The 12840-nt window shown below is 52.6% G+C and overlaps 1 protein-coding gene across 4 annotated transcripts in view; it reads right to left on the bottom strand.

The window, feature by feature from the left end:
• RAB11FIP3 (RAB11 family interacting protein 3) overlaps nt 1–12840 on the bottom strand; it is a 75354-nt gene that overhangs the window by 48673 nt on the left and 13841 nt on the right. For 3 of the 4 annotated variants that reach the window (XM_048320602.1, XM_048320604.1, XM_048320605.1), the window contains one exon: nt 6131–6224. In XM_048320602.1, coding sequence (XP_048176559.1) covers nt 6131–6224 — 94 coding nt within the window. Of the gene's footprint in view, nt 1–916; nt 1001–6130; nt 6225–12840 lie in introns of those variants that run through there. The other variant, XM_048320607.1, reaches the window with a different exon arrangement.

Here is a 12840-nt window from a genome sequence, read left to right as displayed (position 1 = left end):
CTGCAAGCACAGAATTACACAGACTCAACAGAATCCCAGAATCATTGAGTCTGGAAAGAGCTCTGAGACCATCGAGTCCAACCTGTGCCCCATCCCCACCTTGTCACCCAGCCCAGAGCACTGAGTGCCACATCCAGGCTTTCCTTGGACACCCCCAGGGATGGGGACTCCAACACCCATGTGGACAGCCCCTTCCAAAGCCTGAGCACCCTTTCCATGGAGAAATTCCTCCTGATGTCCAACCTAAACCTCCCCTGGCCCAGCCTGAGGCCGTTCCCTCTCCTCCTGTCCCTGTTCCCTGGCAGCAGAGCCCGACCCCCCCCCGGCTGCCCCCTCCTGTCAGGGACTTGTGCAGAGCCACAAGGTCCCCCCTGAGCCTCCTTTTCCCCAGGCTGAACAACCCCACCAAAGCCCTCACACATATTTATGGGCAGGCCCTATTTCAAGGGAAAAAATCCAAATTCATTCCAAGAAAGTCTCGGCTGCTCCTGTCCCTGGCTGAAGGGGGCACAGACAAGCACATGGACCCCAAACTTGCCAAGCACAATCCCGGTGCTGCAAACATCCTCCTGCAGCACAGGGATGAGCAGAACTCTGAGCTCCAAAGAACAGCACAGGGATTATATTTTTTTCAAGTAACCATATAAATTTTACAGAGATATTTAAATCTCCACTCCTTTCAAGGGCAGAATTAACACTCATCCTCCTAAAGTCCTTATCCCCACCAGCAGTATGGATAGCACATCCATATGGATCTGCCAGAGCAGAGCAAGATGCGAAGGCAAAAAAAAAATGCAGAAGACATAATGAGAGCAATTTGGGTTTTATTCTTGCTCGTGAATCAATCTTGATTTCCCATTCACGGCAGCCCCCGTTCCCTGCACGCCAGCTGTACACAAAGAGGCATCTGTCCTACCTTCAGCCATCAAAGGAGCTGTGTCCCTGGGGATGCTGGTTTAGCCAGGGCTAGGAACAGGCAGCAGCAGCAGTAAGGTCTCTGCTGCAGCAGTGCTGCACGAATCCAGGGATCAGCAGATCCGAGGGGAACGTAGGAAGTGCTCAAACCGGTGCCAGATACTCACCGAGTTTAGTCAAACGTGCGCACGAGCTCTGCTTCCATCTGCTGAGCCTTGGGCAAGGCTTTCCTTTTAAAAAGCAAACGCCTGGAATATTCGCTTGGGCCTGGCCACCCCCAGTGAGAGCGTGTGCTCAGGTGTCAGCAGTGCCCCGTTGCAAACACACCACACTCCCAGCACCCAGGTGGGGAGAGAGCACGGAGGATGCACACAGACAGCCCCAGAAAGAACTACGGATTGGGAGCGGAAGGGAATGCAAGCTTTGGCTTCTGGAATTATCCCTGGGCAAGGGAAGCTTGCCTCTTGCGTAGCAAAAGCCATCTGCAATGCAGATCCTACAGAAGGGGGGAAAAGCCTCCACACAAAGCAAACAGGGGGTTCCATTACCGGATATCCAACACCTGGGAATGCCCCACGGAGCCAGCGGGATCCCGGCCACCAGGGCAGCCAGCCTGGCTTTCCCGGGCCACCACGTGCTGTCCAGGGGTGGCTCCGAGGGGCACCGAGTGGCTCCCGGGCACAGTGGGCTCAGAGGTGGCATCTGAGCACTGTCAGATCCAGAGGCACCTCCGAGAGCCGGATCAGTGGGAGCAGGGAATGTGGAGCACAGCCTGCACATGGGATAACTCCTCGGATCCGTTTTCGGGAGCTGATGTGCAGTTCCCTCTTGGCTCTAAGCCCTGAAGGTACAACACTCACATCCTTCATTCGGAGAAGGCCTGGATGTGTGCTTTCCTCTCAGGAAATTCCCAGCTGGCACTCAGCTGCCGGGAGCTCACCAACCTTTCCAGACACGGCTGCAGAAACCATGGATCCTCCCAGGGATGCTCCCACGATCCGAGAGCTGCAGCCCCACAAAGGCTCATCCCGATGGCAATTCCTGCTGCTGCCAGTTCCAGCCAGGAACGGCGGGGTGCTCCCACAGAGGCTCCAGGCAGAGCCACAGCCTGACTCCCCAGCCCTGTATTTGCTATTCAGCTTCCTGCCCTGCCTGCTCCGGCTTCCCAGCTCCAAGCTTTTCCCTCCAGCTGCACTTTGGAAGTGCCTCTGGGGAGCTGAAAGTGCTCCTCTTGCTCCAAGCCTCTCATTCAGCCCCTGGAGTATCTTTCCTTTGGCACAGTGGGTTCCTGATCCAGCTGCTCCAAAGCTTTGCTCGGTCATCCCTGCAAAAAGGAACTCTCTTAGAGCTTCCAGGTTTGGGTGTTGGCTCTCGAGCTGGATTTTCCATCTTCCCAAATCCAAAGGGCTTTCAGTTGAAGCATTTAAAAAAATAAATAATAATAAAAAAAGAGATGTGATTATTTCCATCCTCCCCTGAGCTCCTGGACACATCCAGCCCTCAGTGGATGCGCTGTCTGTTCTCAGTGCACAGCAGCCCCTTTGTTCAGGGATCAGAAGCCAAGGCAGAAGGGGTGGACGAGGCTGGGAGCTCCAGGAATGCACCTTTCCCTGCCTGGCACAGAGATCCCTCGAGCTGCCTGACAGCACCAGCAACGCCCCTGTGTGCAGGGACCCCTCCCAGAGCCCCTTCCCAGTGGGCTGCTCTCTGGAGCACAGATGTTACAGAAGTTTCAGCTCCAAGGATACGTGTGAATGACACAACCTGCTCCTTATCCTTGTGAGCTGCACTGTGAGCAGAGAGATGCTCGGTTTGTCCTGCTGAGTGCTGAGAGACCCTTGCAGAAAAACCAGGTGCCTGAAGAGCTTCAAAGGTTTTTAATACCTTGACAGGGGAAGGAATCTGCTCGTGAGCACAGGCCTGGTTGTGTGCCTGCATCCAGCTGTGGCTGATCCAGCCCATCCCTCGTGTTTGCCATCAAACTCCCTCTCCAGCTGTTCCTGCATCCAGGACACAGAGGAGCAGAGCTGCTCCTTGGTCCAGGCACCTCAGCTTGTGATGACAGACCCCACCTCACTGCCCCACCCCAGGTCAGCTCCTTGCCACACAAACAGGCTCCTTACTCCCAGGCTGAGTTTTCCAAGGGGCTGGCATGCCATCCCTGCTGCCTGTTTCTCCCTGAGGAGATCCTCCCTGAGCTGAAGCTCCTCAATATGATGACTGCAGCGGCCACACTGGCTCCCTCCCTGTTTCTTTTCCCTTGGATCTCACTGATGGTAGCCAGATGTGCCAGGTTTTCCTCTGGCTGAGAATTCTCCAGGCCTCAAAAACCACCTTATCTGCCTTTTTAAAGCATCATACTCTCCTTCATTCCTGCCTTCCCTCTATTATCAGTTTCTCAAGTTTTACAATCCAAGGCCGTAAAATTCCACTTTTCAGAGTTATTTATCCCCCTGACACACTGCCAGTGTTGGATCCACATTTCCCCTCTGCTTTGCAGACTGGCCAGGCACTCAGGCACTGTTCACACAGATTTTAAAAGCAGGCAAGCCACACCTCGTGGAGTAGGGAAGGACAAGGGGATCCCAGAGCCACGAGCAGGAAGGGCTGGGACACAGCAGGGAGCTGAACCTGTCCCAGCAGCATCTCTGTCCCCAGGCCTGAGAACAGAGCCCAGCCACAGGCTCACCACTCCCACAGCGGGGAAACCCTCGGGAAGCACTCCTTGGCCATCCACACTGCAGGCACAAATACATCCATGAGAACCTCGCTGTCCCATCCAGCCCTCACTCTGGGGAGGGCAGAAGGCAGCCACAAGTGGCTAAAACCTCTCCTTAAAGCCTCAAATCCAAATGCCTTTGCTCTGCCCCCTCCCAGTCAGCATTACGTGGCCAGACAGAGACCACAGCAGCAGAGACCAGAGCTGGCCCATGGCAGTGGAGAGGCGCCACTGGGGCTTTGTGTGAGTGCTTCAGTGGTCCTTGCTCTACACTGGAGCCAGAGCAAGCAGCAGGAGCCCTGGATCAGCCTCTCCTCAGGTGCTGGGACATGCCTCAGGCTGCTGGCACAGGGATGGGACAGGGAGCTGAGCATCCTCCCAGGATGCAAAGGCCAAGTGGACACGAAAGCAGTTGTGAGAAACACGGCTGACAGAGAAAATTTGGCTGGGCTTGTAACTGCACCTTCAGCTTGCCAGGCTCAGGTCAAATCCCAGCTGCTCTCCTGAGGGAATTCTCCGGAGAGGGGAGAGCGAGAGGAGAGTGGAACATCCTCAGAAATAAACCCTGCATTAACACGGACACCAAAAGGTCCAAGCTGACATCAGCTCTCACCTCCATGACTGACCCAAGAATTACAGAGCTCCAAGAAATCCAGCAGAGCATTCCCTGGGTAAAAATAGGCCCAGCTAATTAACAAACCTTGTTAAAAGGGACACCCAGCAGCAGCGTGACCTCTGCTTTGCTCACAAAGGGATGATCAATATTGACTGTCTCAGAGCAGCAGCAGATCCTTAAGATCACTTCAACGTGAGCAATGCTCAGCTGGGAGACTCAAAGAACCTCCTCTGTTCCCTGCCCTGGGCTTCTTTCAGAACCATTGAGTGCCATGTGTTGTCAGAGAGCTCAGCCCTTCCTAACCACTGCAATAAACACATATCAATCTCCTTCAAATTTAATAAACAGAGACCCTAAAAGCTTTGCCTGGATCTGCTTTTCCCCTTCAATTAATAGAACACAACACCAAAGTGATGAATTATTGAGGAGAAACACGAGCCTGGGCTTTCACAACCACTCGACTCCGATGGCAATTTATTACAAATTAATAGTGTGCTGCAGCTCCTCCTGCTTCCTGGGAGCTGGGAATTGTTCAGGCTACACCAGGAAACTTGGGAGCTGCCACGGAACACAACAGTCCTGAGCACAAATAATCCTGGAGTGGTTTGGGTGGGAAGGGAGCTCAAAGCTCATCCCATTCCAACCCCAACCCTTTCCACTGGCCCAGGTGGCCCAAAGCCCCATCCAGCCTGGCCTTGGACATTGCCAGGGATCCAGGCGCAGCCACAGCTGCTCTGGGCACTCTCACAGTAAATAAATAAATAAAGTGGGGGTGGAATTGAGGAGAAGGAGGAGGGATGGACAACGGACAGAAAAACAGGAGAAAATCACGCTTTGAGGGGTTTGTACTCCTGGAACAGCACAGTTTGTATGGGAATGATGGTTCCTTCCCATCCTTGCAGCACACCCCACGTGCAGGGCTGGCAGCAGGGGCACACTGAGCAGGGCTGAAATCCCAGATAAGCATCTCTGAGCAGAGCTGACTATTGTGCAAGGATGATAATTCACATTTGCACATCCAGAACTCCAGCTGCTCAGCAGGGAGCTTCTCAGGTTTCTCACACCCTGCCCAGAACAACATGCCTGGCCCAAAATGACCCTCAGACACTCTGAGAGAAATCCCAAACTGAAAAACACCTTTTCTGCAGCAAAGGGCTTCAATGCCAACCAGCCAGAAAGATACTTCACATTTCACCAAGCTATTGCTCTGGAAGCACTTTCAAGAAGCCTTCAGGAGGATTGGCATTGGCCTGTTTGAAGATCACCCTGACTCCAGTCAGGGAGTTCAAAGCTCTGGTTTAATGTGCTTCTTGCTAAAAACCATCTGAGCACATTGATCCACCAAAGAGTTGGAGTGAAGGTATAAATGCATTGGTAAATTCATCAATAAATTAGTAAATGCATGATAATTCCCATTCCAGGGGAAAGTCTCCCTTCCCATGGCAGGGGGTGGAATGAGATGAGTGTTAAGGCCCCTTCCAACCCAACCCATTCCATGATTCCATGCTCAGTGCCAGTGTTTGGAAGATGCCACAGCCAGCAGCACACAGACACCTGCAGCAGCACGGCAGCTACTCCATCAGAGCAACAGCCCCCCAAAACCCCAGGTGAGGGCAGACACTGAAGCAGAAGGGATTTCCCAGCCATGTTTTTTTTGTAGGAACCTTCCTGATAAACACCAAAACACAGAACCACCACCATGACTGCTGTACCACCTTTTTCAACCCTCATTCAATGCCCCCAACCTCTCCTGCTCCACCCAACACAGAACTCGCACAAAGCCAAACCCGGCTGCTTTTCCCCAAGCAGCTTCTCAGCTCAGCTGTGCTGCTCAGTTTGTCCTGTTCCCATCCTCACTCACAGCACAGCAGGAAACTCACCTCCATTTTTGATGGCTCTGATCCCCCGATGGAAATCTTCGAAGCTGATAACTCCCAACCCACTGGGATCCAGGTATTTTGTTAGGTCCTTTACCTGCAACCAAGAAAAGCAGTGTTACCTACGGAATCCTTGCAGGAAACAGCATCTTCCAGCACAGAAACACCTTGTAACCAACTTTTTCCTCTTTCTCAGAAAGATTTGAGCAAGTAACAGTGAATTTCTTGAGCTGACCCCAAACTGTGGCTGTTCTCCTTGAAGGGAACACGAGTAACCAGTACAAAGGGGTTAATTAGGACTTGGTTGGTGTTGAAACTATTGCTCAGCTTTGAAGCAGCATTTCAGGCAGTATCTCCTGTAATGTGGGCCTGCTCTGCCAGGGATTTGTTTGTTTTTATGGGTTTTAAAGAGGTCCTGTCTTAATTGGGAAACTCAGTAATAGGCTGCCTTGTAGGAGGGCCCAATTAAGGGGATTCGGTGATAATGAACTGCTCCCTGTTACAAATTTAGGCCGTATAATTGAAACATTTTCCCAATTAGACAATGCCTGAGGGGGAGGGAATCACATCAGTTGGCCAGGGTTGGGATGGGGGTGCTGGAGCAGCACACATGGAGCAAGGGGCACTCCAAGACCTGCTGAGGATGGTCTGGGATCTTCAAAGAGAACAGGCAAAGGGCAAAACCCCAGGGCCCGAAGTGTCTCAAAAAGGTGCATTTGGTCCCTTCCTCCCAGGCTGCCATGAGCAGAAAATCCTTTACAGCAGATACTTCTCAACCTCAGACAACCAGACATTTATCCCTCGTTTGAAGAGCTTTTGAGGCACCTTTGCCTGTTTTTGAACCACATCCTTCAGCTGAGGAACAATTCCAGGAGGAAGCGGGTGAGGTGAGAGAGGAATTGCACGGTGAGCTCCATATTCCAAAGCTGCCCACAGTGCTGCCCTCACCCTGCCACACACATCCCCCTCCTCCTCCTCCTGATGCACAGGAGGGAGTCTCCAGGGTTGCATTTGTGCAGCTCTCATGAGCACAACCTTTTGACTCACTGGGGTTTTGGTTTGTTCTTGGAGAAGGAGCTGGTGAATCACCAAACCGCTCCTTCCAGAGAAGGAAACCTCAGGTATCGAAGGAGACTCAGTCCCCAGCCCAGCCGTGGAGCTCAGAGCTGCCCTGCTCACCCTGAGGCAGAGAACAGAGGCAAAAAGAACTTTTGAGTTCTTTTTGGTTTTCTCAAAGCCAGGTGTGTGTTTCTACAGGGAAATCACACCTACAGCACACTCAGAGCTGTTCTCACCCATGTGTCCATGTGCTTTGGTCATCCCACATCCCCACAGGAGCAGCAAGAATTCCACTGGCATGGAGGAACCCACAGGGCTGAGACCATAAAACCATGGAATCACAGAATATCCTGAGCTGGAAGGGACCCACAAGGATCACGAGTCCAGCTCCTGGCCCTGCACAGACACCCCGACAATCCCACCCTGTGCCTCGGAGTGGTGTCCTGGAGCTCTGGCAGCCTCGGGGCCGTGCCCATTCCCTGGGGAGCCTGGGCAGTGCCCAGCACCCTCTGGGGAAGAACCTTTCCCTGATCTCCAGCCTGACCCTGCCCTGGCCCAGCTCCAGCCGTTCCCTGGGTCCTGCCACTGAATTCCAGGCTGTGCCTCTGTGGGACTGCCACGAGAGGAAACCCAAGTCCCCCATGGCACAGCCTTGCCCACCTGCCAGCTGCCTCTCGCTCAAGCTGGACATCAGGAGGAATTTCTCCATGGGAAGGGTGCTCAGGCTTTGGGAGGGGCTGCCCAGGGACGTCTGGAGTCCCTACAGGTGTTCAAGGAAAGCCTGGATGTGGTACTCAGTGCTCTGGGCTGGTGACAAGGTGGGGGTAGGGCACAGCTTGGACTCGATGATCTCAGAGCTCTTTTCCAAGCTGAGCTTCTGTGAACGGGAGAAGACAACACAAGCACCTTCTCCAGTTTTCTGGAGCACTTTTTTGGCAGCCAGACCTCCTAAACTCACATGGCACTCATCATCTTGGGTGAGTCAGGTTTCTTGTACATTAAACAAAGGTATTTTAGACTAATAAAAACAACTCGTAGGAATGTGTCGGTTCCAGTTAACGCATCTGGCAGCTGCCTGGAGTTCAAAAGCTGTCACTTAATTTGTTATCTGTGTACAGAGATAACAGGAAGGCAAGTGACATTTAATCAGACTTGATAAGCCTATAAGGGATTAGCATGACATACTCTAAATTACAGTTTCCATAGTTTTCAGCTTCTCAGGACCAAGAGGGCTTCAGCCCCTCGTGCCAATGCCACAGCAGGGCACCTCACCCACGCCAGTGCTCGGGCAGGACAGACAGTGCAGCCAGGGAAGTGTTTGCTTTATGCAAAACAGCCACCTATGTATTTAAATTGGGCTGGGGGCAGGGGGAAATGGTTCTGAAAACTTCCCGACCTGGACATTATGGAGGCAAACAGCAAAAGCTACACGCTGAAGAAGCTTGAGCCCGTGGCAGTGTCTGTGCTGATCCAAACCTGCCTGGATTTGCTGTCCAGGCTTAAAAGCACCATTAACAGTTGAGACACCCCCACAAGGCTAAGGGTGAGTGGCTGCTGAAGAATCCCCAACACAGAAAACAAGAATATTTGCTGTGCCTTCCTGGTCCCCACAGCCCCTGGACTCCTCCTCTCACCAGCATCACCCAGCAATGGAGCTGGAGCCCCTCTGCTCTGGAGCCAGGCTGGGAGAGCTGGGGGTGCTCACCTGGACAAGAGAAGGCTCCAGGGACACCTCAGAGCCCCTTCCAGGGCCTAAAGGGGCTCCAGGAGAGCTGCAGAGGGACTGGGGACAAGGGATGGAGGGACAGGACACAGGGAATGGCTTCCCAGTGCCAGAGGGCAGGGCTGGATGGGATATTGGGAAGGAATTGTTCCCTGGGAGGGTGGGCAGGCCCTGGCACAGGGTGCCCAGAGCAGCTGTGGCTGCCCCTGGATCCCTGGCAGTGTCCAAGGCCAGGTTGGATGGGGCTTGGAGCAAGCTGGGATTGTTTTCTTCATTTTGATGACTGGGCTAGACCCAGTACCTTATCAGGGCCGTTGGGAAAACCACCAGCACTGTGGCTCAAACTGCTTTGGATTCATCCAGCAAATCTGAGCAGTTCTGAAGTCCCAGATTTGAGGGTTTTAGCTGGGGCCTGAGGCTCCCACCACGCTCCTGCTGGCACAACACCAAAGAGCAACACTCCTTCAAAGTGCAACACCAAGCTTAGCCCACGAGATAGGAGCCACAGTCCTGCTTTTGGCCAGCAAGAAAGACTTAAAAGAAAGGTTTTGCTTCCTGTGTGTGTTTGTGGCTGGTTACAAACCGTCTTTGGAGCCCGAGCAGCTGAAACACAGAGCATTAGAGAGTGAAAGAGGATGACGTGCTTTAAGTAGCTGACTTAAATCCTGGTGGAAAGTGAGAGGTTTAAACTGCTCGGAGCTGAGCACAGCCACAGGCCTGCAGGAGCACAGCTGGGGGGGACATGTGCCAAGGGGTCATCCCTGTGCCAGGGACACTGCCCAGACTGAGGGATTTCTCCTGGAACAGGACATGGAGCAGAGGGGAGGAAGAGGGGAGGGCACCTGGCACCCCAACAACACAACAAGAACTCCTTGCAGCATCCCTGCTCCCACATCTCCTGTATCCCAGAACTCTGCACATTCCAGGGTGTTTTGCTTTCCAAAACCCAACAATTCTGCTGCCAACAGCACCCCTGCTCCAGCAGCCCTCAGAGCCCCACACTGTGATGCCACGGGGGCTCCTCACAGCACAGGAAGAGTTTCCTTGCTTTGATGCACTGAAGTCAGCTCAGCAAAGGACCCCAAGCCTCCAACAGTGGCAAATCCAAACTCAAATTCCCACACAAAGGCTTGGCAGCCCCGCAGTGAAAGTTTCCCAAGGAGGTAAAGGATTCCCCAGCTGTGAATTCCCTGGTTAGCAGGTTGGAAGAAAAGGAAAAGGAAGCTCTAAGCCTCTCTTTATCCTCATGGATGCTCCGTGTCTCCACCACACAGGAGATGGATTCAGCAGGACAAAATATCCACTGTGCTTGTTTTAGGCGTGATCCCTGAAGGAATTCAGGGCTGTGCTGGGCAGCCAACACCCCCCTGTAACCCCTGAGTCTGCCAGCAGTTTCCCCTCATATTCTGGCAGAGATCAGGGCTGAACCAGCTTCCAAAAAGACATTCTTTGGAGGGGTGAAGGAGGGTGGGAGATTTCTAGTGGCCACAGCAGCCAGGCACCCCCCAAGAAGAGCTGGTGATGCTCAGATCATCAAATCATGTGGTATCTCACAGGGCTGGTGCTTCCATGTGTTGCCCTGGGAATAAAATCAACTCTCAGTGCTGCTTTAATCTACACAGACTTGGGAAGCAAATCCAAAGGAGATGAGGAGGAGGAATGAATTCTGATATATTCCTGATAAACACTCCCAAATACCTGAGCACATGGGCTGCAGTTCCCACCAGGAACTCCTGCAGCCTCACACGTGCTGCCATCAGCAAGGAGAAGGAAGGAAAGAAGGAAGGGAGGGAGGGAGGAAGGAAGGAAGGAAGGGAGGGAGGGAGGAAGGAAGGAAGGGAGGGAGGGAGGGAGGGAGGAAGGAAGGAAGGAATTCGGAAGGAAGGAAGGAATTCGGAAGGAAGGAAGGAATTCGGAAGGAATTCGGAATTCGGAAGGAAGGAATTCGGAAGGAATTAAGGAAGGAAGGAAGGAAGGAAGGAAGGTAGGAAGGAAGGTAGGTTGGTTTAAACATGGGGAACTCATTGAGTACCCAGGTACAAACCAATCCTGGGTGTCCTGCTTGGCTGAGACAGGACATCAAATACCTCTCATGTAACTTTAATTACTCTCCCCTGACTGCCAGAAGCCCAAATCTGCTCTGAACATCCTGAATCTTTGGATGTAAGTATTTTAAGTGTGAGACAGTCCCTGAAGTCAAGCAGAGAGAAAGCCAAGCACCACGTTGCCAGAAGTGCCAAACTGAGGGATTTTTAGCAATAAAAAGTGCAGGAAGGGCTCACACCAGCTGCTCTCCTCTCTCTTTAGCCAGGCGTGTGGCCTGGAGTGGCCCCCAGGAATTCACATGAGTGAGAACACGCAGTATAAAACCTCTCATGGTTACACAGAGGTGGATGCAGCACCTCCACTCTCCAGGTTAAACAGAAGGGAATGAGCCAAAGCACTCATTTGTCCCTAAAAACCCACCTTGCCTCTTGAGGCTAAACTAATCCTCTCAAAGAAAAATGTAGAATATTTTGAAATGCTGATGACAGAAGGCAGAGTATCCTTTTTTCACCTTTGGGAAATGTGCTGGAACTGCTGAAGCTCCTGCAGCCAAACCAAAGGGGCCGTGCCAAAGACACAGCTGGCCCCATAGAGCTCTCTTCAGATCCCACGCTCCCTAAATCCACGGGCTGCAGTGGGATCAGCTGAAATGAGCTGAGCCCTGCTAATGCAGCATTTGTCTGGGGTAAGACCACATCCATCCCCCGTGCTGGGTGCTGAGAGAGCATTACCAGCTCCACAATGTGAGCACAGCTTCACGCTGCCTCGCCACACTGCTGCTGGGATGTGATCCACAGCTGCGCCATTCCCAGAGCCAGGAACACCCTTCCCAGCACTTCTCTTCTGTGGCTTCACTGCCATAAACAGCCAGGCCGAGGGGGAGGCTGGTAACTCTGCATTACTCTGGCTCCAGCCGTGTTTATAGGATCTGACTCCCTAATTTGCTGAAGGAGCTGGCACTCCACAGAGCACTCAGAACCTCAAAGCAGGTTTCTATTCTGCTGCAATTACACCTAATTAAGTAACCTTTAAAACACCCCCGAGGGGCAGATCTCATTACAGGGAGCAGCCGTGGTCAATTGTGAGTAAGCAGTGCAAGAATTGCATTATTTATTTCACAAGTGGCAGCGCTGACCCAGGGCTGGCTGCCCTGGGTTTTGCTCTCCCAGCCTTTCCCAAAGCTCCAGGAGGAGCTCAGCAGGCAGATTGTGCCTGCTCAGGTCTCTATTTAAAGGTCCACCATAAGCAGCCCTGGTTAAGATGTTTTCTTCCCTAATCTTGCCCAGACATCAGCTCATCCTTCCCATCCCTTCATCCCGAGGCTCCAGCACTGCAGGGCCTCTGTTCCCAGCGTGGTACTTGAACCCGAGCATCCAGGTACCTTCCTGAGACTTAGGAAACCTCAGCCTGGGTTGTTCTCAACTTTTCCTGCCACAGAAGAAATAATCAAAGCTACTATTTAAGGTAGAAGGGGAATAAGCTTCCTGTATTTAAAAGGAGGAATAAAGAGGAGTAATTATTGTAAGGATAAGCCTGCAAGTATTCAAAGAAGAGGAATGGGAGAGAGATCACCCACAAACCAAGACAGAGCAGGAACAAGGTGAGCAAGTGCCCAAGACAGATCCTCTTCCCAGGAAGATCAGATCCTTGCCATTTAATACCCACTTGCCTAACAAATCCTCCTTTTCCTATTAATCCAAGAGAAAAGCTTCTCAGCCTGCCTCTAGCTTTTCCTGTACTTCACCTCCTTGGGGCACTTTCTCCCCCAGTCTTGCCTCCCCTGACTCTGGCCCCAAAGGCTCTCCCAGGGTCACCAGGCTCCTTCTGCAGGAAATGCCAGATGGGAGAGATGCGGATACAGAAAGGACAGGAGAGAATTCCCTCC

This window comes from Corvus hawaiiensis, chromosome 16, assembly GCF_020740725.1.
Source record: "Corvus hawaiiensis isolate bCorHaw1 chromosome 16, bCorHaw1.pri.cur, whole genome shotgun sequence".
NCBI lineage: Eukaryota > Metazoa > Chordata > Aves > Passeriformes > Corvidae > Corvus > Corvus hawaiiensis.
The sequence above is the reverse complement of the archived record's forward strand: the minus strand, read 5'-3'. Positions and strand labels throughout refer to the sequence as shown.